Source organism: Nerophis lumbriciformis, linkage group LG09 (assembly GCF_033978685.3).
Source record: "Nerophis lumbriciformis linkage group LG09, RoL_Nlum_v2.1, whole genome shotgun sequence".
Classification (NCBI taxonomy): domain Eukaryota; kingdom Metazoa; phylum Chordata; class Actinopteri; order Syngnathiformes; family Syngnathidae; genus Nerophis; species Nerophis lumbriciformis.
The window spans coordinates 54552501-54579318 of record NC_084556.2 but is presented as its reverse complement, the minus strand read 5'-3'; the positions used below and the strand labels follow the sequence as shown (position 1 = coordinate 54579318).

General features: G+C 32.0%; 1 protein-coding gene across 1 annotated transcript in view; it reads left to right on the top strand.

Moving 5' to 3' along the window:
• Positions 1 to 2711: 2711 nt before the first annotated feature.
• Positions 2712 to 26818, top strand: part of grik1a (glutamate receptor, ionotropic, kainate 1a) — a 77826-nt gene continuing 53719 nt past the window's right edge. The window contains exons 1-6 of the mRNA XM_061962862.2: positions 2712 to 2996; positions 11937 to 12104; positions 15556 to 15813; positions 22917 to 23098; positions 25092 to 25145; positions 25253 to 25423. Of these exons, the coding sequence (XP_061818846.1) occupies positions 2915 to 2996; positions 11937 to 12104; positions 15556 to 15813; positions 22917 to 23098; positions 25092 to 25145; positions 25253 to 25423 (915 nt within the window). The 5' untranslated portion in view covers positions 2712 to 2914. The remainder of the gene's footprint in view (positions 2997 to 11936; positions 12105 to 15555; positions 15814 to 22916; positions 23099 to 25091; positions 25146 to 25252; positions 25424 to 26818) is intronic.

Genomic DNA, 26818 nt, shown 5'->3' with positions numbered 1-26818 from the left:
GCCTGAGCAAATTGTTTAAGAACAACATTTCTCAACAAGGAATTTAGGGATTTCACCATCTACGGTCTGTAATATCATCGAAAAGTTCAGAGAATCTGGAGAAATCACTGCACGTAAGCGACGATATTACGGACCTTGGTGGTACTGCATCAAAAAGTGACATCAGTGTGTAAAGGATATCACCACATGGGCTCAGGAACACTTCAGAAAACCACTGTCGGTAACTACAGTTGGTCGCTACATCTGTAAGTGCAAGTTAAAACTCTTCTATGCGAAGCCAAAGCCATTTATCAACAACACCCAGAAACGCCGCCGGCTTCTCTGGGCCCGAGCTCATCTAAGATGGACTGATGCAAAGTGGAAAAGTGTTCTGTGGTCTGACGAGTCCACATTTCAAATTGTTTTTTGGAAACTGTGGACGTTGTGACCAAAGAGGAAAAAAACATCTGGATTGTTCCAGGCGCAAAGTGTAAGAGGCAGCATGTGTGATGGTATGGGGGTGTATTAGTGCCCAAGACATGGGTAACTTACACATCTGTGAAGGCACCATTAATGCTAAAAGGTACATACAGCTTTTGGAGCAACATATGTTGCTATCCAAGCAACATTTTCATGGACGCCCCTGCTTATTTTATTTTATATATTAAATTGTAAAATGTAAAAAATGACTTACATTTGGCACTAAACATAAAAATATGTTTTTATTTGTATACATATTATATATTGATACATACTGATTTGTATTATTCCATTATCATTTTATCAAATTATATATGACTATTTTAATTATTTACTTATTTTTTATTAATTTTTTACAATTGATAAGTTACCGATTCAGTACATTATTATTAATTTTATGTGTGTGCTTGTGTACTTATTGATATATTTTTATTATTTTCTTATGGTTAACTTTTTTTATTTATTTTTTTTAATTACTTCTTTTTTAAAAATCAGTTATTTTCTCACTTTTGTGTATATTTTACATCAGTTAATTATTATTATTGTAAGATTTATTTAATAATTGTATCACATCTTGTTTAAAAAAATGACTTACATTTGGAAATAAATATTAGGTACATTATATTGTGTGTAAAGGATATCACCACATGAAGGCACCATTAATGCTGAAAGGTACATACAGCTTTTGGAGCAACATTTGTTGCCATCCAAGTAACGTTTTCATGGACGCCCCTGCTTATTTCAGCAAGACAATGCCAAGCCACGTGTTACATCAACGTGGCTTCGTAGTGAAAGAGTGCGGGTACTAGACTGGCCTGCCTGTAGTCCAGACCTGTCTCCTATTGAAATTGGAAAATTAAATTATAGATAAAATTTAAAGAGTTAATAATCCAATAAAACACAGTGAGTAATAAAATACCATTATGAGTGATGCGTTCAGGGCCCAATCGCCGAATCGGGATCCTTTCTCTCCCAGAGAAGAAAGTTACTGATTATTGTATCGTCAAAAGTGTCTTCGTCCCCCAAAAAACAGACTTAAGTCACATGACGTCACATATTTATGTCCAGCGTGTGTGTGTGTGTGTGTGTGTGTGTGTGTGTGTGTGTGCGCGCGCGCGCCTCCTCCCGAAAGTTAATCTGGCATCTGCTCCGCAACCTGAAGATTATTTTTCTGCTCTCATCAGGACCACTTCTGCATCCAGCTGCAGGAGCATCCCTGCCAGGCCATCTGCTTACTTCGTCGTCGCCGCCCAAAAGAGGACAGGATGAGACCCTTTCAGTGTAAAGGTGGACATGGTTGCTTCATGTCTTTATGGAAATAAAACACTTTTGTAGTCTCGCTTCCCCAACATTAGATACATTTAACCACATCTAACGTGACAAAAGAAACACATAAATATGATAAATGTAACTGTCCCTTTTGGGACAAGCGGGGGATGCTGGAGCCACGTGTATTTTAATATCACCCTCATTTCCACTCGAATAGAGTCCGTTTAAGTGACTTGTGTATATTTTACCTCAGTTAATTATTAATATTATTATGATTATTATTATTATTGTGTGATTTGTTTAATAATTGTATCACATCTCGTTTGAAAAAATGACTTACATTTAGCACTAAACATAAAAATATGTTTTTATTTGTATACATATTATATATTGATACATACTGATTTGTATTATTCCATTATCATTTTATCAAATTATATATGACTATTTTAATTATTTACTTATTTGTTATTAATTTTTTACAATTGATTATAAGTTACCGATTCAGTACATTATTATTAATTTTATGTGTGTGCTTGTGTACTTATTGATATATTTTTATTATTTTCTTATGGTTAACTTTTTTGATTTATTTTTTTTAATTACTTCTTTTTTTTAAATCAGTTATTTTCTCACTTTTGTGTATATTTTACATCAGTTAATTATTATTATTGTAAGATTTATTTAATAATTAAATAACATCTCGTTTAAAAAAATGACTTACATTTGGAAATAAATATTAGGTACATTATATTTAGGTACATTTAACCACATCTAACGTGAGAAAAGAAACATATAAATATGATAAATGTAACTTAAATGGGACAAAAGGTCATTTCAGTACACGTGTCTTTTAATATCGCCATCATTTACACTCAAATAGAGTCCGTTTAAGTGGTTTTCCGGGTCGTCTTTTACTTTGAAGGCAACAACCGGAAGTAGATTTACCGCATTGATTGCGACTTCCCAGCGGGGAAGAAGATTGTTGTTGGTTCGGAGCCACTTGGAGGATTCTCGAGACTTTTCAAAGATTACGCCGGCTGCGGGATTTCGGGTCACGTGACCGCCGACATTTCGGCGCCTTGGCGGAGGTTGCGAGAGTGTCTTGTCGTCAAGTTGACGTGAAAGGAGACGCAGGTGCGAGGAGGTTCCTGTGGACTGTCATGCTGACTAAAACTGGACCGACATGGACTCCGGAGCCTTCCTGGTTCTCCTGCTGGTTCTGCTCGTCCACGCGTGGATCTGCTCAGCTCAAGTTCTTCGGATCGGTGAGAGGAACTTCTTGGAATTGTTGCTAATTATCTTTCGAAGGAATTATTATTATTATTATTATTATTGTTGCTAATTATCTTTCGAAGGAATTATTATTATTATTATTATTATTATCTTTCGAAGGAATTATTACGTTAGTTTGCTTTGTTTAATGCCTCTTTTTTTTTCTACAATCGGACATTTTCTCACTTTTTTGTATTTTTTATCACAGTAAAATAGCTTATTCATATTCATATTATTATTATTACGTAATTTATGTCAGAATTGTCTCACTTCTAGGATAAAAAAATACTTACAGTCGTCACAAAATGTAAAAATATTTTTTGTATACATTGTACTGATTTGTATGATTTTATTATTGTTTTATCATTATTTACCTTTTTTTTCTTTACAATTGATAATAAGTAATTGTATCAGTTTTTTGTTTTGTTTGTGTAATTTTTGACATATCTTTTAATTGTTGTTATAATTAAAGAGGGACAAGCGGTAGGAAATGGATGGATAGATGGATGTGATTTATGTCATAATTGTCTCACTTCTAGGATAAAATAATTACTTACAGACGTCACAAAATGTAAAAATATTTTTTGTACTGATTTGTATGATTTCATTATAGTTTTATCATGACTATTTTAATTATTTACCTTTTTTATTTTATTTTTTACAATTGATAATAAGTAATTGTATCAGTTTTTTTTACTTGTGTAATTACTGACATATTTTTTAATTGTTGTTATAATTAAGAGGGACAAGCGGTAGGAAATGGATGGATGTGATTTATGTCATAATTGTCTCACTTCTAGGATAAAAAAAAAAACTTACAGTCGTCACAAAATGTAAAACTATTTTTTATATATATACTACTGATTTGTATGATTTTATTATAGTTTCATCATGACTATTTTAATTGTCTAATTTTTTTTACAATTAATAATAAATAATTGTGTCATTTTTTTGCTTGTGTAATTATTGACATATTTTTAAATTGTTGTTATAATTAAGAGGGACAAGCGGTAGGAAATGGATGGATGGATGGATGTGATTTATGTCATAATTGTCTCACTTCTAGGATAAAAAAAATACTTAGTTGTCACAAAATGCAAAAATATATATTTTTTACATACTACTGATTTGTATGATTTAATTATAGTTTTATCATGGATATTTTAATTATTTAAAAATTTTTTTTTTACAATTGATAAGTCATTGTGTCAGTTTTTTGCTTGTGTAATTATTGACATGTTTTTTAAATTGTTGTTATAATTAAGAGGGACAAGCGGTAGGAAATGGATGGATGTGATTTATGTCATAATTGTCTCACTTCTAGGATAAAAAAATGACTTAGTCGTCACAAAATGTAAAAATATTGTTTATATGTATACTACTGATTTGTATGATTTCATTATAGTTTTATCATGACTATTTTAATTATTTACCTTTTTTTTTTTTTTTACAATTGATAAGTAATTGTATCAGTTTTTTTGCTTGTGTAATTATTGACATATTTTTAAATTGTTGTTATAATTAAGAGGGACAAGCGGTAGGAAATGGATGGATGTGATTTATGTCATAATTGTCTCACTTCTAGGATAAAAAAATACTTAGTCGTCACAAAATGTAAAACTATTTTTTGTACTGATTTGTATGATTTTATTATAGTTTTATCATGACCAGTTTAATTATTTCCTTTTTTTTAATAATTGATAATAAGTAATTGTATCAGATTTTTTTTGCTTGTGTAATTATTGACATATTTTTAAATTGTTGTTATAATTAAAAAGGGACAAGCGGTAGGAAATGGATGGATGGATGAATGTGATTTATGTCATATTTGTCTCACTTCCAGAACAAAAATAATTACTTAGTCGTCACAAAATGTAAAAATATTTGTTATATATATACTACTGACTTGTATGATTTCATTATAGTTTTATCATGACTATTTTAATTGTTTACTTTTTTTTTTTTCAATTGATAATAAGTAATTGTATCAGTTTTTTTTTTGCTTGTGTGATTATTGACATATTTCTAAATTGTTGTTATAATTAAGAGGGACAAGCGGTAGGAAATGGATGGATGTGATTTATGTCATAATTGTCTCACTTCTAGAATAAAAAAAACACTTACAGTCGTCACAAAATGTACAAATATTTTTTGTACTGATTTGTATGATTTCATTATAGTTTTATCATGACTTTTAATATTGATAATAAGTAATTGTATTAGTTTTTTTTGCTTGTGTAATTATTGACATATTTTTTTTAATTGTTATAATTAAGAGGGACAAGCGGTAGGAAATGGACGGATGGATGGATGGATGTGATTTATGTCATAATTGTCTCACTTCTAGGATGAAAAAAATACTTACAGTCGTCACAAAATGTAAAACTATTTTTTGTTTATATACTACTGATTTGTATGATTTTATTATAGTTTTATCATGACTATTTTAATTATCTACCTTTTTTTTATTTTTACAATTGATAATAAATAATTGTATCATTTTTTTCCCTTGTGTAACTATTGACATATTTTTTAAATTGTTGTTATAATTAAGAGGGACAAGTGGTAGGAAATGGATGGATGTGATTTATGTCATAATTGTCTCACTTCTAGGATAAAAATAATTACTTACAGTCGTCACAAAATGTAAAAATATTTTTTATATATATACTACTGATTTGTATGATTTCATTATGGTTTTATCATGACTATTTTAATTATTTACCTTTTTTTTTTTTACAATTGATAATAAGTATCAGTTTTTTATTCTTGCGCAATTATTGACATATTTTGTAATTGTTATAATTAAGAGGGACAAGCGGTAGGAAATGGATGGATGGATGATGTTATGATTAACTTTTTCGAATTTATTTTAATCTCTCCATTTTTTTTTCAATCAGCTATTTTTCCTCACTTTTTGTATATTTTACCTCAGTTAATTATTAATATTATTATGATGATTATTATTGTCTGATATCAGTTTTTTTGGATTGTGTAAATATTGACGTATTTTTTAATTGTTATAATTAAGAGGGACGAGCGGCAGGAAATGGATGGATGGATGTTATGATGAACTTTTTCAATATTATTTTAAATTTCTCAATTTTTTTTCAAATCAGCCATTTTTCCTCACTTTTGTGTATATTTTAACTCAGTTAATTATTATTATGATAATTATTATTGTGTGATTTATTTAATAATTGTATCACATCTCGTTTAAAAAAATGACTTACATTTGCCATTAAACCTAAACATATGTTTTTATTTGTACAAATATTATATATTGATATATTGTATTATTCCATTATCATTTTATCAAATTATATATGACTATTTTAATTACTTATTATTATTATTTTTTTTACAATTGATAAGATATCAATTCAGTACATTATTAATTTTATGTGTGTGCTCGTGTGATTATTGATATATTTTTATTTTGTTATTAACTTTTTTAAATTTATTTTTGAAAATTACTTTTTTTTGGATGGATGGATGGATGGATGTGATTTATGTCATAATTGTCTCACTTCTAGGATAAAAAAAATGACTTACAGTCGTCACAAAATGTAAAAATATATATTTTTTTACATACTACTGATTTGTATGATTTAATTATAGTTTTATCATGGCTATTTTAATTATTTACATTTTTTTTTTTTTACAATTGATAAGTAATTGTGTCAGTTTTTTGCTTGTGTAATTATTGACATGTTTTTTTTAATTGTTATAATTAAGAGGGACAAGCGGTAGGAAATGGATGGATGGATGGATGTGGTTTATGTCATAATTGTCTCACTTCTAGGATAAAAAAATTACTTAGTCGTCACAAAATGTAAAAATATTGTTTATATGTATACTACTGATTTGTATGATTTCATTATAGTTTTATCATGACTTTTAATTATTTACTTTTTTTTTTTTTACAATTGATAAGTAATTGTATCAGTTTTTTGCTTGTGTAATTATTGACATATTTTTAAATTGTTGTTATAATTAAGAGGGACAAGCGGTAGGAAATGGATGGATGGATGGATGTGATTTATGTCATAATTGTTGTCAGAGTTTGTAGGACGCGAACCCCAAGATGCAGAGAAGGCGGAAGGCGTTATACGGGAAAACATGATTTAATGTTCAAAATAAAGTAAAAACACAAACTAGGAACAGGCAAAATGGAAACAGGAACCAGAAAACAGGAAAAACTAGATATAGCAAACGGCTAACAGGATCTGGCTAACAGGATCTGGCTAACAGGAAAACAAGAAGCTAGGAGAAACCAACCGTAAATAGTTATAAGGAACAGCTTACCGCTATGACGACAGCGACAAGGACAGGTAGACACTACAATGACAATCAGGTAGTGATGACAATGATCCAGCAGTGACTGGAGGGTAGGGCAGGTCTAAATAGCAGCTGGCTGATTGACACCAGGTGTGGCCAGGTGCCAATCAGCCACAGCTGAGGGGACACAGCACTCAGGGAGACAAGTAGGAAATAAAGACAAAATAAAAGTGCTGGACAGAAAACTAAGACAAACTCAGAGAAAAAACTAAAACACAGTCAAACTGTCAGGGACAAGCCTGACAATTGTCTCACTTCTAGGATAAAAAAATACTTACAGTCGTCACAAAATGTAAAACTATTTTTTGTACTGATTTGTATGATTTCATTATAGTTTTATCATGACCAGTTTAATTATTTCCTTTTTTTTTTTATAATTGATAATAAGTAATTGTATCAGATTTTTTTTGCTTGTGTAATTATTGACATATTTTTAAATTGTTGTTATAATTAAAAAGGGACAAGCGGTAGGAAATGGATGGATGGATGAATGTGATTTATGTCATATTTGTCTCACTTCCAGAACAAAAATAATTACTTACAGTCGTCACAAAATGTAAAAATATTTGTTATGTATATACTACTGACTTGTATGATTTCATTATAGTTTTATCATGACTATTTTAATTATTTACCTTTTTTTTTTTTTCAATTGATAATAAGTAATTGTATCAGGTTTTTTTTTTGCTTGTGTAATTATTGACATATTTTTTTTAATTGTTATAATTAAGAGGGACAAGCGGTAGGAAATGGACGGATGGATGGATGGATGTGATTTATGTCATAATTGTCTCACTTCTAGGATGAAAAAAATACTTACAGTCGTCACAAAATGTAAAACTATATTTTGTTTATATACTACTGATTTGTATGATTTTATTATAGTTTTATCATGACTATTTTAATTATCTACCTTTTTTTTTTTACAATTGATAATAAACATTTGTATCATTTTTTTTCCTTGTGTAACTACTGACATATTTTATAATTGTTGTTAAAATTTAGAGGGACAAGCGGTAGGAAATGGATGGATGTGATTTATGTCATAATTGTCTCACTTCTAGGATAAAAATAATTACTTACAGTCATCACAAAATGTAAAAATATTTTTTATATATATACTACTGATTTGTATGATTTCATTATGGTTTTATCATGACTATTTTAATTATATACCTTTTTTTAATTTATTTTTTTACAATTGATAATAAGTATCAGTTTTTTATTCTTGCGTAATTATTGACATATTTTTTAATTGTTGTTTTAATTAAGAGGGACAAGCGGTAGGAAATGGATGGATGGATGATGTTATGATTAACTTTTTCGATTTTATTTTAATCTCTCCATTTTTTTTTTCAATCAGCCATTTTTCCTCACTTTTTGTATATTTTACCTCAGTTAATCATTAATATTATTATGATTATTATTATTGTGTGATATCAGTTTTTTTGGCTTGTGTAAATATTGACATATTTTTCAATTGTTGTTATAATTAAGAGGGACAAGCGGTAGGAAATGGATGGATGGATGTTATGATTTACTTTTTCAATTTTATTTTAATTTCTCCATTTTTTTTCAAATCAGCCATTTTTCCTCACTTTTGTGTGTATTTTACCTCAGTTAATTATTATTTTTATGATTAATATTATTGTGTGATTTATTTAATTATTGTATCACATCTCGTTTAAAAAAATGACTTACATTTGCCATTAAACCTAAAAATATGTTTTTATTTGTATAAATATTATATATTGATATAGTGTATTATTCCATTATCATTTTATCAAATTATATGATTATTTTAATTATTTCCTTTTTTTTTTTTTTTTTTTTTTACAATTGATTATAAGTTATCGATTCAGTACATTATTAGTACATTATTATTAATTTTATGTGTGTGCTTGTGTAATTATTGATATATTTTTATTATTTTGTTATTAACTTTTTTGATTCATTTTTGAAAATTACTTATTTTTTTACAATCAGTTATTTTCTCACTTTTGTGTATATTTTACCTCAGTTAATTATTATTATTATTATGATTATCATATTTGTGTGATTTATTTAATAATTGTATCACATCCCGTTTAAAAAAATTACTTAAATTTGGCACTAAACCTAAAAATATTTTTTTATTTGTATGAATATTTATTATTGATACATACTGATTTGTATTATTCCATTATAATTTAACCAAATTATATAAGACTATTTTAATTATTTGCCTATTTTTAGTTTTTACAATTGATTATAAGTTATTGCTTCAGTACATTATTATAATTTTAATGTGTGTGCTTGTGTAATTACTGATATATTTTTATTATTTTATTATGGTTAACTTTTCTGATGTATTTAAAAAAAAAATAAAAAATTACAATCAGTTATTTTCACACTTTTGTGAACATTTTACCTCAGTTTATTATTATTATTAATATTATTATTATTATTATTATTATTATTATTGTGTGATTTATTTAATAATTTTATCACATCTTGTTTAAAAAAAAATACTTACATTTGGCAGTAAACCTAAAAATATTTTTTTATTTGTATAAATATTTATTATTGATACATACTGATTTGTATTATTCCATTATAATTTTATCAAATTATATATGACTATTTTAATTATTTACTTATTTTTTATTTATGTTTTACAATTTACTATAAGTTATTGATTCAGTACATTATTATCAATTTTATTTGTGTGCTTGAATATATTGATACATTTTTATTATTTTGTTAAGGTTTGCTTTTTTGATTTTTTTTTTTTAATTTTTTTTTTTTTTACAATCAGTTATTTTCACACTTTTGTGAATATTTTACCTCAGTTAATTATTATTATTATTATTATTATTACTGTGTGATTTATTTAATAATTGTATCACATCTAAAAAAATTACTTACACTATATTTTTTTATTTGTGTGAATATTTATTATGGATACATACTGATTTGTATTATTCCATTATAATTTTATCAAATTATATATGAATATTTTAATTATTTGCCTATTTTTAGTTTTTACAATTGATTATAAGTTATTGCTTCAGTACATTATTATAATTTTAATGTGTGTGCTTGTGTAATTACTGATATATTTTTATTATTTTATTATGGTTAACTTTTCTGATGTATTTAAAAAAAAAAAAAAAAAAATTACAATCAGTTATTTTCACACTTTTGTGAACATTTTACCTCAGTTTATTATTATTATTAATATTATTATTATTATTATTATTATTATTATTGTGTGATTTATTTAATAATTTTATCACATCTTGTTTAAAAAAAAATACTTACATTTGGCAGTAAACCTAAAAATATTTTTTTATTTGTATAAATATTTATTATTGATACATACTGATTTGTATTATTCCATTATAATTTTATCAAATTATATATGACTATTTTAATTATTTACTTATTTTTTATTTATGTTTTACAATTTACTATAAGTTATTGATTCAGTACATTATTATCAATTTTATTTGTGTGCTTGAATATATTGATATATTTTTATTATTTTGTTAAGGTTTGCTTTTTTGATTTATTTTTTTTAATTTTTTTTTTTTTACAATCAGTTATTTTCACACTTTTGTGAATATTTTACCTCAGTTAATTATTATTATTATTATTATTATTACTGTGTGATTTATTTAATAATTGTATCACATCTAAAAAAATTACTTACACTATATTTTTTTATTTGTGTGAATATTTATTATGGATACATACTGATTTGTATTATTCCATTATAATTTTATCAAATTATATATGAATATTTTAATTATTTGCCTATTTTTAGTTTTTACAATTGATTATAAGTTATTGTTTCCGTACATTATTATAATTTTAATGTGTGTGCTTGTGTAATTATTGATATATTTGTATTATTTTGTTATGGTTAAGTTTTTCGAGAATCTTTGAAAATGTCTTTTTTTTTACAATTAGTCATTTTCGCACTTTTGTGTATCTTTTACCTCAGTTAATTATTATAATAATAATAATAATAATTATTATTATTATTATGGGGTTTATTTCATAATTGTGTAACACATAGGTTTAAAAAATGACTTATATTCGGCACAAAAATTTGTATAAATATTTATATATTGATACATACTGATTGTTTTATTTCATAATAATTTTATCAAATTATATATTACTATTTTAATTATTTACTTATTTTATTGTGTCAGTACATTAATATTGTTTTTTGTGTGCGTCTAACTATTGCTGATTATTGACATGTTTTTATTATTTACTAACTTTAAAAAAAAAATTATTTTTTTTTTACAATCAGCAGTTTTCTCAACGTGTTAGCATGTTAGCATGTTAGCATTTGTTTTATGTGGCAAGAATTTTTATATTGGTCGCCAACGACGGCGTTAGCATGTTAGCGTTTGTTTTGTCGATTGTCAAAACAAAGCTGGTCGCCAACAATGAAGAATCCCGTTAAAATAACGTAGCTTTTAAGTCCGCCAGCTCTTGTGACTTAGTTCTTCTTGGTGTGGCGTTGACGTCGTGAAAGAAGAGAAACCGACTCCATCCGGACGTTTCTGCTTCCTGTCCCCCGTCTTCATGTCCAGGTGGCATCTTTGAGACCCGCGAGAGGGAGCTGGTTAGCATGGACGAGCTAGCCTTCAAGTTTGCCGTCACCAACATCAACCGCAACAAGACGCTGATGCCCAACGTCACGCTGACCTACGACATCCAGAGGATCAACTTGTTTGACGGCTTCGAGGCGTCCCGACGAGGTAGGACCACATTTTCTTCCATGTTAGCACACATTTATAGCTAATAGCCTTACGCTAATTCAATATTCTGATTCCAAGCTAAAAGTCTTCAAATCCTAGCAGCCAAATAAGTCGTACAAGGACATTGTTAGCATGCTAACATTGCCATGCTAATTATTTTAGACAATTTCGCCGTCCAACGTGAACTAACCAACAAACTCACTAAGTACCTAGCTAACTCACTAACGAGCGAATAAGCAAACAAGAGAGCGAACCAACAAACAAAGTAACTAACTAATGAACTAACTAATGAAGCAACTAAATTACAAAGTAACTAACTAATGAAATATCTAACAAACTAGCTAACAAACTAATGAACTAACAAACTGACGTATGAGCAAAGTAACTAACTAACTAACCAATGAAGTAATTACATGAGGGATTTACTGGCTAACAAAATAACTAATGGGAAAAACAAAATAACTAATGGCAAAACAAAGCAACTAAACAACTAACTAACTAACTAACTAACTAACTAACTAACTAACTAACTAACTAACTAACGGACACACAAATTAACTAACTCACCAACAAACTAGCTAAATAGCTAACTAACAAAGTGACTAACCTACAAGCAATGTAACTAACTAACTAACTAACTAACTAACTAACTAACTAACTAACTAACTAACCAATGAAGTAACTCAATTACGAAATTACTAACCAATGAAGTAACTACACTACGAAAGTACTAGCTAAACAACCAACTAACTAACTAACTAACTAACTAACTAACTAACTAACTAACTAACTAACTAACTAACTAACTAACTAACACATGGACACAGTGACTCACTAATGAACAAAGTAACTAGCTAATGAAGTAACTACATTACAAAATAACTAATTAAGTAACTATCTATATAACTCTCTAACTAACCAACTGACTAACCAAGGAAGTAACTACATTTTGAAATGACCAACGAACGAACGAACGAACGAACGAACAAAGTTACTAGCTAATGAAACAACTATGTTACAAAGTAACTAATGAAGTAACTGTTACAAAGTAACTGTTACTAACTAACTAACTAACCAACCAACCAACCAACCAACCAACCAACCAACCAACCAACCAACTAACTAACTAACCAACTAACGGACACACACATTAACTAACTCACTAACAAACTAGCTAAATAGCTAACTAACAAAGTGACTAACCTACAAGCAATGTAACTAACTAACTAACTAACTAGCTAGCTAACTAACTAACTAACTAACTAACTAACTAACTAACCAATGAAGTAACTCAATTATGAAATTACTAACCAATGAAGTAACTACACTACGAAAGTACTAGCTAAACAACCAACTAACTAACTAACTAACTAACTAACTAACTAACTAACTAACTAACTAACTAACTAACTAACTAACTAACTAACTAACGCGCGGGCACAGTGACTCACTAATGAACAAAGTAACTAGCTAATGAAGTAACTACATTACAAAATAACTGATGAAGTAACTACCTATATAACTCACTAACTAACCAACTGACTAACCAAGTAAGTAACTAAATTTTGGAATGACCAACCAACCAACCAACCAACCAACCAACCAACCAACCAACGAACGAACGAACGAACGAACGAACGAACGAACGAACGAACGAACGAACGAACGAACGAACGAACGAACGAACGAACGAACGATGTAACTCACTAATGAACAAAGTTACTAGCTAATGAAGTAACTATGTTACAAAGTAACTAATGAAGTAACTGTTACAAAGTAACTAATGAAGTAACTATCTATATAACTCACTAACTAACCAACTGAATAACAAACAAAGTAACTACCTACGAACAAAGTAATGAATGGATAATGTAACTAACTAATGAACCGAGTAACTAACTATTGAAGTAACTAAACTACAAAGTAACTAAATTACAAAATAACTAACTAATGAAGTAACTAACTATATAACTAACTAACGAATAAACAAAGCAACTAACATACGAACAAAGTAATTAACGGACAAAGTAACAAAAAAAAGAACTAACTAACTAACTAATGAAAAAAATTAAGCAACTAACTAACTAATTAATTAATTAACTAAATTACAAAGTAACAAACAAAGTAACTAACTAATTAACTAACTAATGAAGCAACTAAATTACAGAGTAACTAACTAATGAAATATCTAACAAACTAGCTAACAAACTAATGAACTAACAAACTGACCTATGAGCAAAGTAACTAACTAACTAACCAATGAAGTAATTACATGAGGGATTTACTGGCTAACAAAATAACTAATGGGAAAAACAAAATAACTAATGGAAAAAACAAAGCAACTAACTAACTAACTAACTAAACAACTAACTAACCAACTAACTAACTAACCAACAAACTAGCTAAATAGCTAACTAATAAAGTGACTAACCTACAAGCAAAGTAACTAACTAACCAATGGAGTAACTGAATTACAAAATTACTAACAATGAAGTAACTACACTACGAAATTACTAGCTAAACAACTAACTAACTAACTAACTAACTAACTAACTAACTAACTAACTAACTAACTAACGCGCAGACACAGTGACTCACTAATGAACAAAGTAACTAGCTAATGAAGTAACTACATTACAAAATAACTAATGAAGTAACTATCTATGTAACTCACTAACCAACTGACTAACCAAAGAAGTAACTACATTTTGAAATGACCAACTAACTAACCAACCAACCAACCAACCAACCAATGAACGAACGAACGAACGAACGAACGAACGAACGAACGAACGAACGAACGAACGAACGAACAATATAACTCACTAATGAACAAAGTTACTAGCTAATGAAGTAACTATGTTACAAAGTAACTAATGAAGTAACTGTTACAAAGTAACTAATGAAGTAACTGTTACAAAGTAACTAATGAAGTAACTATCTATTTAACTCACTAACTAACCAACTGAATAACAAACAAAGTAACTACCTACAAACAAAGCAATGAATGGATAATGTAACTAACTAATGAACCGAGTAACTAACTATTGAAGTAACTAAATTACTAAGTAACTAACTAATGAAGTAACTAACTATATAACTAACTAACTAACGAATAAACAAAGCAACTAACATACGAACAAAGTAATTAACGGACAAAGTAACAAAAAAATTAACTAACTAACTAATGAAAAAAATTAAGCAAGTAACTAACTAACTAATTAATTAACTAAATTACAAAGTAACTAACTAACAAACAAACAAACAAAGTAACTAGCGGACAAAGTAACTAACTAATGAATGAAGTCACTCACCAGTGAAGTAACTAAATGACAAAGTAACTACTAATGAAGTAACTAACTACATAAGTAAGGAACAAACAAAGTAACTAACTGATAAAGTAAGTACATTCCAAAAGTAAGTAAGTAAGTAAGATGTTTGTTGTTTTCAGTGTGCGACCAGCTGGCCCTAGGGGTGGTGGCAGTGTTCGGACCGTCCCACAGCTCGTCGGTGAGCGCGGTGCAGTCCATCTGCAACGCCCTGGAGGTGCCGCACATTCAGACGCGCTGGAAACATCCGTCTGTGGACAACAGAGACACCTTCTTCATCAACCTCCACCCGGAGTACTCCGCCATCGCCAAGGCCATCCTGGACGTGGTCACCTTCTTCAAGTGGAGGAAACTCACCCTGGTCTACCAGGACAGCACCGGTCAATACACTTTCATTCTGGCCTGGACTTTACCATTCGTGCCATACTAACTAACTAACTAACTAACTAACTAACTGACTGATGGACGGACAGACGGGCTAACTGACTGACAAGCAAACGATTGAACAAACAAACAAAGTAACTAACTAATGAAGTAAGTAACTAACAAATAAAGTAACTAACAGAGTAACTAAACAGCTAATGAAGTAACAAACTAACGAACGAAAAAGCGAGTGAACAAATGAAGTAACTTAAAAATGAAGTAAATAACAAAATAACTAGCTAACAAAGTAAGGACATAAATAACAAAGTAACTAACAAACGAGCAAACTAACAAATTAACTATCAAATGAACTAACGAGCCAGTTAACTAACGAGCGAGCGTACAAAAGACAAAGTAACTAACTAATGATTGAAGTAACTAACAAACAAAGCAACTAAGTGACAAACTAACAAACAAACAAAGCAACTAACTAATGAAGTAACTAACGAACAAAGTAACAAATTAACTAACTAGCAAATGAACAAACTAACAAACTAACAAATTAACTAACTAGCAAATGAACAAACTAACAAACTAAAAAATTAACTAATTAGCAAGCTAACGAGCAAAAAAACGAACAAAGTAATCAACTAATGGAATAAGTAACGAACAAAGCAACTAATTACATAACTGACTAACGAACAAACAAACAAAGCTAATTAACTAACGGGCAAGTGAGCGAACACACAAAAGAAGTAACTAACTAATGAATTAAGTGACTAACAAAGGAACTAACTAACAAAAGTAACTAACTAATGAAGGAAGTAACTAGCAAATAAAGTAACTAACAGAGTAAATAAACAGCTAATGAAGTAACAAACTAACGAACGAAAAAGCGAGTGAACAAATGAAGTAACTAATGAATGAAGTAACTTAAAAATGCAGTAAAAACAAAACAACTAGCTACCAAAGTAAGGAAATAAATAACAAAGTAACTAACAAACGAGCAAACTAACAAATTAACTATCAAATGAACTAACGAGCCAGTTAACTAATGAGCGAGCGTACAAAAGACAAAGTAACTAACTAATGATTGAAGTAACTAACAAACAAAGCAACTAAGTGACAAACTAACAAACAAACAAAGCAACTAACTAGCAAATGAACAAACTAACAAATTAACTAACTAGCAAATGAACAAACTAACAAACTAAAAAATTAACTAACTAGCAAGCTAACGAGCAAGCGAGCAAAAAAACGAACAAAGTAATCAACTAATGGAATAAGTAACGAACAAAGCAACTAATTACATAACTGACTAACGAACAAACAAACAAAGCTAATTAACTAACGGGCAAGTGAGCGAACACACAAAAGAAGTAACTAACTAATGAGTGAAGTGACTAACAAAGGAACTAACTAACAAAAGTAACTAACTAATGATTGAAGTAACTAGCAAACAAAGCAACTAAGTGACAAACAAACAAAGCAACTAACTAATGAAGTAACTAACGAACAAAGTAACAAATTAACTAACTAGCAAATGAACAAACTAACAAATAAACTAACTAGCAAATGAACAAACTAACAAACTAAAAAATTAACTAACTAGCAAGCTAACGAGCGAGCGAGCAAAAAAACGAACAAAGTAATCAACTAATGGAATAAGTAACGAACAAAGCAACTAATTACATAACTGACTAACGAACAAACAAACAAAGCTAATTAACTAACGGGCAAGTGAGCGAACACACAAAAGAAGTAACTAACTAATGAGTGAAGTGACTAACAAAGGAACTAACTAACAAAAGTAACTAACTAATGAAGGAAGTAACTAGCAAATAAAGTAACTAACAGAGTAAATAAACAGCTAATGAAGTAACAAACTAACGAACGAAAAAGCGAGTGAACAAATGAAGTAACTAATGAATGAAGTAACTTAAAAATGCAGTAAAAACAAAACAACTAGCTACCAAAGTAAGGAAATAAATAACAAAGTAACTAACAAACGAGCAAACTAACAAATTAACTATCAAATGAACTAACGAGCCAGTTAACTAATGAGCGAGCGTACAAAAGACAAAGTAACTAACTAATGATTGAAGTAACTAACAAACAAAGCAACTAAGTGACAAACTAACAAACAAACAAAGCAACTAACTAGCAAATGAACAAACTAACAAATTAACTAACTAGCAAATGAACAAACTAACAAACTAAAAAATTAACTAACTAGCAAGCTAACGAGCAAGCGAGCAAAAAAACGAACAAAGTAATCAACTAATGGAATAAGTAACGAACAAAGCAACTAATTACATAACTGACTAACGAACAAACAAACAAAGCTAATTAACTAACGGGCAAGTGAGCGAACACACAAAAGAAGTAACTAACTAATGAGTGAAGTGACTAACAAAGGAACTAACTAACAAAAGTAACTAACTAATGATTGAAGTAACTAGCAAACAAAGCAACTAAGTGACAAACAAACAAAGCAACTAACTAATGAAGTAACTAACGAACAAAGTAACAAATTAACTAACTAGCAAATGAACAAACTAACAAATAAACTAACTAGCAAATGAACAAACTAACAAACTAAAAAATTAACTAACTAGCAAGCTAACGAGCGAGCGAGCAAAAAAACGAACAAAGTAATCAACTAATGGAATAAGTAACGAACAAAGCAACTAATTACATAACTGACTAACGAACAAACAAACAAAGCTAATTAACTAACGGGCAAGTGAGCGAACACACAAAAGAAGTAACTAACTAATGAGTGAAGTGACTAACAAAGGAACTAACTAACAAAAGTAACTAACTAATGATTGAAGTAACTAGCAAACAAAGCAACTAAGTGACAAACAAACAAAGCAACTAACTAATGAAGTAACTAACGAACAAAGTAACAAATTAACTAACTAGCAAATGAACAAACTAACAAATAAACTAACTAGCAAATGAACAAACTAACAAACTAAAAAATTAACTAACTAGCAAGCTAACGAGCGAGCGAGCAAAAAAACGAACAAAGTAATCAACTAATGGAATAAGTAACGAACAAAGCAACTAATTACATAACTGACTAACGAACAAACAAACAAAGCTAATTAACTAACGGGCAAGTGAGCGAACACACAAAAGAAGTAACTAACTAATGAATGAAGTGACTAACAAAGGAACTAACTAACAAAAGTAACTAACTAATGATTGAAGTAACTAGCAAACAAAGCAACTAAGTGACAAACAAACAAAGCAACTAACTAATGAAGTAACTAACGAAAAAGTAACAAATTAACTAACTAGCAAATGAACAAACTAACAAACTAACAAATAAACTAACTAGCAAATGAACAAACTAACAAACTAAAAAAATAACTAATTAGCAAGCTAACGAGCGAACGAGCAAAAAAACGAACAAAGTAATAAACTAATGGAATAAGTAACGAACAAAGCAACTAATTACATAACTGACTAACGAACAAACAAACAAAGCTAATTAACTAACGGGCAAGCGAGCGAACACACAAAAGAAGTAACTAACTAATGAATTAAGTGACTAACCAAGGAACTAACTAACAAAAGTAACTAACTAATGAAGGAAGTAACTAACAAATAAAGTAACTAACAGAGTAACTAAACAGCTAATGAAGTAACAAACTAACGTACGAAAAAGCGAGTGAACAAATGAAGTAACTAATGAATGAAGTAACTTAAAAATGCAGTAAATAACAAAATAACTAGCTAACAAAGTAAGGAAATAAATAACAAAGTAACTAACAAACGAGCAAACTAACAAATTAACTATCAAATGAACTAACGAGCCAGTTAACTAACGAGCGAGCGTACAAAAGACAAAGTAACTAACTAATGATTGAAGTAAGTAACAAACAAAGCAACTAAGTGACAAACTAACAAACAAACAAAGCAACTAACTAATGAAGTAACTAACGAACAAAGTAACAAATTAACTAACTAGCAAATGAACAAACTAACAAATTAACTAACTAGCAAATGAACAAACTAACAAACTAAAAAATTAACTAACTAGCAAGCTAACGAGCGAGCGAGCAAAAAACAAACAAAGTAATCAACTAATGGAATAAGTAACGAACAAAGCAACTAATTACATAACTGACTAATGAACAAACAAACAAAGCTAATTAACTAACGGGCAAGTGAGCGAACACACAAAAGAAGTAACTAACTAATGAATGAAGTGACTAACAAAGGAACTAACTAACAAAAGTAACTAACAAACGTACAAACTTATGAACTAACTAATAAATGTACAAATAAACTAACAAACTAACTAGCTAACTAACAAAGTAACTAACTAATGAACAAAGCAACTAAGTGACTAACTAATGAACAAAAAAAGCAACTAACATATGAATTAACTAATGAACAAACAAGCAAATAAACAAACTAACTAACAAAGTAACTAGTTAACTAGCTAATAGGATATTCCCATCCAAATTCTACAATGCCCTAAATTCTCAAAATGTCCCACCATTTTTAAACCCGATTCCGACCTTTCAACCATCCACCCACACTACTCTTCCCATATATCCAACACCAAACATGTTTTCTCTTTTCCAAATTTCCCGGTTTTCCTGGAATTTTCTCCCCATTGACAAAGAATGGGCAATATACAATTGACTCCATATCCCACATTTCTTATCCGATTCAAACCGTTCCACCATCCACACACTCCACTCACCTTGTACAATCAAACTACCAAGCTTAAAAAATTCCAGGAATTTCCAGAATTCCCGGTTTTCCGCAGCCCTATTTTCACCTCTTGCTGGAAAGTTTTCACAGTCCACATTTTTCAACCGTTTTTAACCGTTCCACCTTCAAAACATTCCTCTTAGTTGGGACAACAAATGCTCCTATTTTTTTTTCATAGAAATTCCCGGTTTTCCTGAAATTCCAGGAATTCTGAAAAAATAATTTTCAATACAAACTGTTACTACGTCAAACGTTTTCAATCGCTACTATCAATATTTAAAAACATTTTCAGTTTTCAGGAAATTCCCAAATTTCCAGGAAATTCCTAAATTCCCAGGAAATTCCCAGGAAATTCCCATCCAAATGAATGGATATATTCATATTTCTACAATGCCCTAAATTCTCAAAAAATAAACCCGATTCCGACCTTTCAACCATCCACCCACACTACTCTTCCGATATATCCAACACAAAACATGTTTTCCCTTTTCCCCAAATTCCCGGTTTTCCCAAAATTTCCCAGAATTTTCTCCCCATTGACAATGAATGGGCAATATACAATTGACTCCATATCCCACATTTCTTATCCGATTCGAACTGTTCCACCATCAACACACTCCACTCCCCTTGGACAATTAAACTACCATTTTCCAAGCTCAAAAAAATTCCAGGAATTCCCGGTTTTCCACAGCCCTATTTTCACCTCTGGCTGGAAAGTTTTCACAGTCCACATTTTTCAACCGTTTTTGACCATTCCACCTTCAAAAAAATCCTCCTAATGCTCCTATTTTTTTCCCCATAGAAATTCCCAGTTTTCCTGAAATTCCAGGAATTCTAAAATACCCATTTTCAATTCAAACTGTTACTACGTCAACAGTTTTCAACAGCTACTATCAATATTTTCCAAAATGTTCGATTTTTCCAAAATTCACAAATTTCCAGGAAATTCCTATCCAAATGAATGTATGTATTCATCGTTCTACAATGCCCTAAATTCTCAAAATGTCGCACCATTTTTAAACCCGATTCCGACCTTTCAACCATCCACCCACACTACTCTTTCCATAATTCCAACACAGAACATGTTTTTCCTTTTCCCCAAATTCCCGGTTTTCCCAAAATTTCCCGGAATTTTCTCCCCATTGACTCATTGACATACAATTGACTCCATATCCCACATTTCTTATCCAATTCGAACCGTTCCACCATCCACACACTCCACTCCCCTTGTACAATCAAACTACCAAACATGTTTTCCCTTTTCCCAAAATTTCCCGGAATTTTCTCCTCATTGACAATGAATGGGCAATATACAATTGACTCCATTATCCCACATTTCTTATCCGATTCGAACCGTTCCACCATCCACACACTCCACTCACCTTGTACAATCAAACTACCAAACATGTTTTTCTGAAATTTCCCGGAATTTTCTCCCCATTGACAATGAATGGGCAATATACAATTGACTCCATATCCCACATTTCTTATCCGATTCGAACCGTTCCACCATCAATACACTCCACTCCCGTTGGACAATTAAACTACCATTTTCCAAGCTCAAAAAAATTCCAGGAATTCCCAGTTTTCTACAGCCCTATTTTCATCTCTTGCTGGAAAGTTTTCAGAGTCCACATTTTTCAACCGTTTTTGACCATTCCACCTTCAAAAGATTCCTCATAATGCTCTTATTTTTTCCATAGAAATTCCCAGTTTTCCTGAAATTCCAGGAATTCTAAAATACCCCTTTTCAATTCAAACTGTTACTACGTCAACAGTTTTCAACAGCTACTATCTATATTTTCAAAAATGTTCGGTTTTTCCAAAATTCACAAATTTCCAGGAAATTCCTATCCAAATGAATGGATGTATTCATCGTTCTACAATGCCCTAAATTCTCAAAATGTCGCACCATTTTTAAACCCGATTCCGACCTTTCAACCATCCACCCACACTACTCTTCCCATAATTCCAACACAAAACATGTTTTTCCTTTTCCCCAAATTCCCGGTTTTCCCAAAATTTCCCGGAATTTTCTCCCCATTGACTCATTGACATACAATTGACTCCATATCCCACATTTCTTATCCGATTCGAACCGTTCCACCATCCACACACTCCACTCACCTTGTACAATCAAACTACCAAACATGTTTTCCCTTTTCCCGAAATTTCCCAGAATTTTCCCCCCATTGACAATGAATGGGCATTATACAATTGACTCCATATCCCACATTTCTTATCCGATTCAAACCGTTCCACCATCCACACACTCCACTCCCAGGGAATTCTAGTTTCTTTCATGAACGGTGCACTTACCAATATTGTGGTCATAAGGCGTCTCTGTAAAAAAAAATGGAAATCATGTTTTATTTCCCCACAGGTCTGATGCGTATGCAGGAGTTGATCAAGGCGCCCGCCAAACTCAACCTGAAGATCAAAATCCGCCAGCTGACGCCCGGCAACCAGGACGCACGCCCGCTGCTGAAGGAGCTGAAGAAGGACAAGGAGTTCTTCATCCTCTTCGACTGCTCCTACCACATGGCCTCGGAGCTCCTCAAGCAGGTGCCGGACATTTTTTTTCAACACAAATATGATGTTTTCACACTTCACAAGAAACATTTTTCACTGTCAAGTCAGCGCAATTGAAGTTTATTGGAAGTTTTCCAATCAAGTAGTCAAACAAGATAGTCTTTCTTTTGATTTAATCGAAAAGCTTGAGCATTTGGAAAGGCAAAGGTGACATTCGTAGCAAGTATGGAAGGAATGCGCAATAGGAGGAGAGATGCGTTATTTTTTGTACACTGAATACAAGGTGGGAGGGCGGGAGTAGGCTCAGTTTGGAGGGGGGAGAGAGCGTATGACGCATCCAGACAAGAGGGATTATTGCGAAATAAATCCATGTATTCTTACATCGCTGCCCTTTTCACACACACGCCGCTCACCCTGGACATTGAAGCCAATATTTTTCCTGGTTCCAAAATGTCCCTGGTTAACAGGAGTTCCCCCGCTTTTGAATATCACTGTTTTTACCCTGTCTTCTTCAGACTACTTCTGGGATATTTTTCATCCGATTTTAACCGTTCCTCCATAAGAGCGTTCCTCTTAGTCAGGACATTCAAGTTATCTATTTTTCCGACATTTTATGTGAGTATTTTTGATTTACCGTCACACCTATTCTCGAATAAATGTTGTTACTACTTCCGCATTTCTCGACCGATTCAAACAATTCCAACGCCAACCCACTCAGTTCACTCAGGACAATTGTGCTATGTTGCATATATTTAACGGGATTCCAGGTTTTCAAAAATTTCCCAAAATTTCCAGGAAATTCCTATTGAAGTAAAAGGGGATTTTCCAAGTTCAACAACGTCCACATTTCTCAACCGTTCCACCATCCGCACACTCTGCTCACCCTAGACATTTTGAGCCAGCTTATATCCTTGAATGGGAAAATTCCCCGATTACCCGGAATTACCAGGAAAATTAATGGGCAATATACAAACTTTTAGATGCACCACGTTTCTCAACGGATTTGAACAGTTCCAAATGCTCCTTGCTCTTGTTACTCAACTGTTAGCATGATAATTGCTAGCATGCTAACTGTTAGCATGCTATCACTAGCATGCTAACTTTTTCAGGATTTTTTGGGGGCAGATTTTTGCAGCAATACACGTTAGAGCAGGGGTGTCCAAACTTTTTGACTTAAAAAAAAAAAAAAAAATAAATAAATAAATAAAATACTACTACTACTAGTACTACTACTAATAATAATACTAATAAATAAAGTAGGAAATCACAGGCAGAAGTCAACATAAAACCACAGACAGGTGCATTCCTGAATAGCCTTAGGGAGATATAGCAACCCACAAGCAAACAAAGGGCTCATCAACCACCCACATTTCAATTTTGATTCAATCAGGGTTAATTTGGAGATCAGTTTCTCCTACATTCCTCAGAAAAGTCACCCCACAGTTCCTAGTCAGCCTAATCTTCTCCAGTTTGAGAAAATACAGACCATCTTCAATCCGGCGGGTGTGGCAAGGGGGCGCTGTTGCCTTCCAACTCAACACATCCGGTCTTCTAGCCTATAAAGTAGCGAGGAATCATTTCATTTATAACATCGAAGATAAATCCATTTAAACCGTCCATAGCCGCACGGTGGTGAATGCATTCCTGCATAGTAGGAAGTATTCATTCTAAATTGAACGGTCACATTTACACGACGTTAATCCGATGCAGTAATGCTGGCTGAGGCTGAGCCAATCAGCGGCCACGGTACTGAAAAGTGCTAATCCAGGGACATCAAAGTACTCGTCGCTTATTAGGATTTCCCCTACATGTAATTTTACCACCGTGGCAAAATAAAAGCAGCCACAGCTTAAAAGTACTGAAAAATGCGCCCCCGATTGGTTGGTTTGGTGCCATCTAGTGGCCAATACTACTGAAGTATTGACATTTTTAGTTCATTCAGACATTTTTATTATGTTTTAAAAACATAAAAATATCTGCGATATTGCGATACCACAAGCTTTAACTTGCGCATTCTGTTGTTCAGCTTTCCTCCATGGGAATGATGACGGAGTACTACCACTTCTTCTTCACCACGCTGGTGAGTTGTCGCATGGATCCAGCGCTGTTAGCTTTCGCTCAGAGATTGCCATGATATGTGGCGATGTGTCCGCCGGGATGAGGGATGAAATATTTGCTGCGTCGCAGGATTTGTTCGCCCTGGACTTGGAGCCGTATCGCTACAGCGGCGTCAACATGACGGGCTTCCGACTGCTCAACATCGACGACCCCTGGGTGGCGTCCACCATGGACAAGTGGGCCATGGAGAGACTGCAGGGGCCCAAACAGGACAGCGGCTTGATGGACGGCGTGATGACGGTAAAACGCCACCGCCTTGTGCGATACTGTCATTGCTGTGCGGAGCAGGGGTGTCCAGACCTTTTCCACTGAGGGCCTCACACAGAAAAATCTAAGCATGCGGTGGTCATTTAGATATTTCTTTTGTCAAAACCAACACAATATATGGGTTATTTTTTACCTCAAGGGTCTCAGTCATAAACATTTTGAAAATAAGCTCCAGTATCCCCCCCGCAACCCCGAAAGTTACAAGCAGTAGAAAAACGGATGGATGGAAGTCATCTATATATATATACAGGTAAAAGCCAGTAAATTAGAATATTTTGAAAAACTTGATTTATTTCAGTAATTGCATTCAAAAGGTGTAACTTGTACATTATATTTATTCATTGCACACAGACTGATGCATTCAAATGTTTATTTCATTTCATTTTGATGATTTGAAGTGGCAACAAATGAAAATCCAAAATTCCGTGTGTCACAAAATTAGAATATTACTTAAGGCTAATACAAAAAAGGGATTTTTAGAAATGTTGGCCAACTGAAAAGTATGAAAATGAAAAATATGAGCATGTACAATACTCAATACTTGGTTGGAGCTCCTTTTGCCTCAATTACTGCGTCAATGCGGCGTGGCATGGAGTCGATGAGTTTCTGGCACTGCTCAGGTGTTATGAGAGCCCAGGTTGCTCTGATAGTGGCCTTCAACTCTTCTGCGTTTTTGGGTCTGGCATTCTGCATCTTCCTTTTCACAATACCCCACAGATTTTCTATGGGGCTAAGGTCAGGGGAGTTGGCGGGCCAATTTAGAACAGAAATACCATGGTCCGTAAACCAGGCACGGGTAGATTTTGCGCTGTGTGCAGGCGCCAAGTCCTGTTGGAACTTGAAATCTCCATCTCCATAGAGCAGGTCAGCAGCAGGAAGCATGAAGTGCTCTAAAACTTGCTGGTAGACGGCTGCGTTGACCCTGGATCTCAGGAAACAGAGTGGACCGACACCAGCAGATGACATGGCACCCCAAACCATCACCAAACCATGCAAATTTTGCATTTCCTTTGGAAATCGAGGTCCCAGAGTCTGGAGGAAGACAGGAGAGGCACAGGATCCACGTTGCCTGAAGTCTAGTGTAAAGTTTCCACCATCAGTGATGGTTTGGGGTGCCATGTCATCTGCTGGTGTCGGTCCACTCTGTTTCCTGAGATCCAGGGTCAACGCAGCCGTCTACCAGCAAGTTTTAGAGCACTTCATGCTTCCTGCTGCTGACCTGCTCTATGGAGATGGAGATTTCAAGTTCCAACAGGACTTGGCGCCTGCACACAGCGCAAAATCTACCCGTGCCTGGTTTACGGACCATGGTATTTCTGTTCTAAATTGGCCCGCCAACTCCCCTGACCTTAGCCCCATAGAAAATCT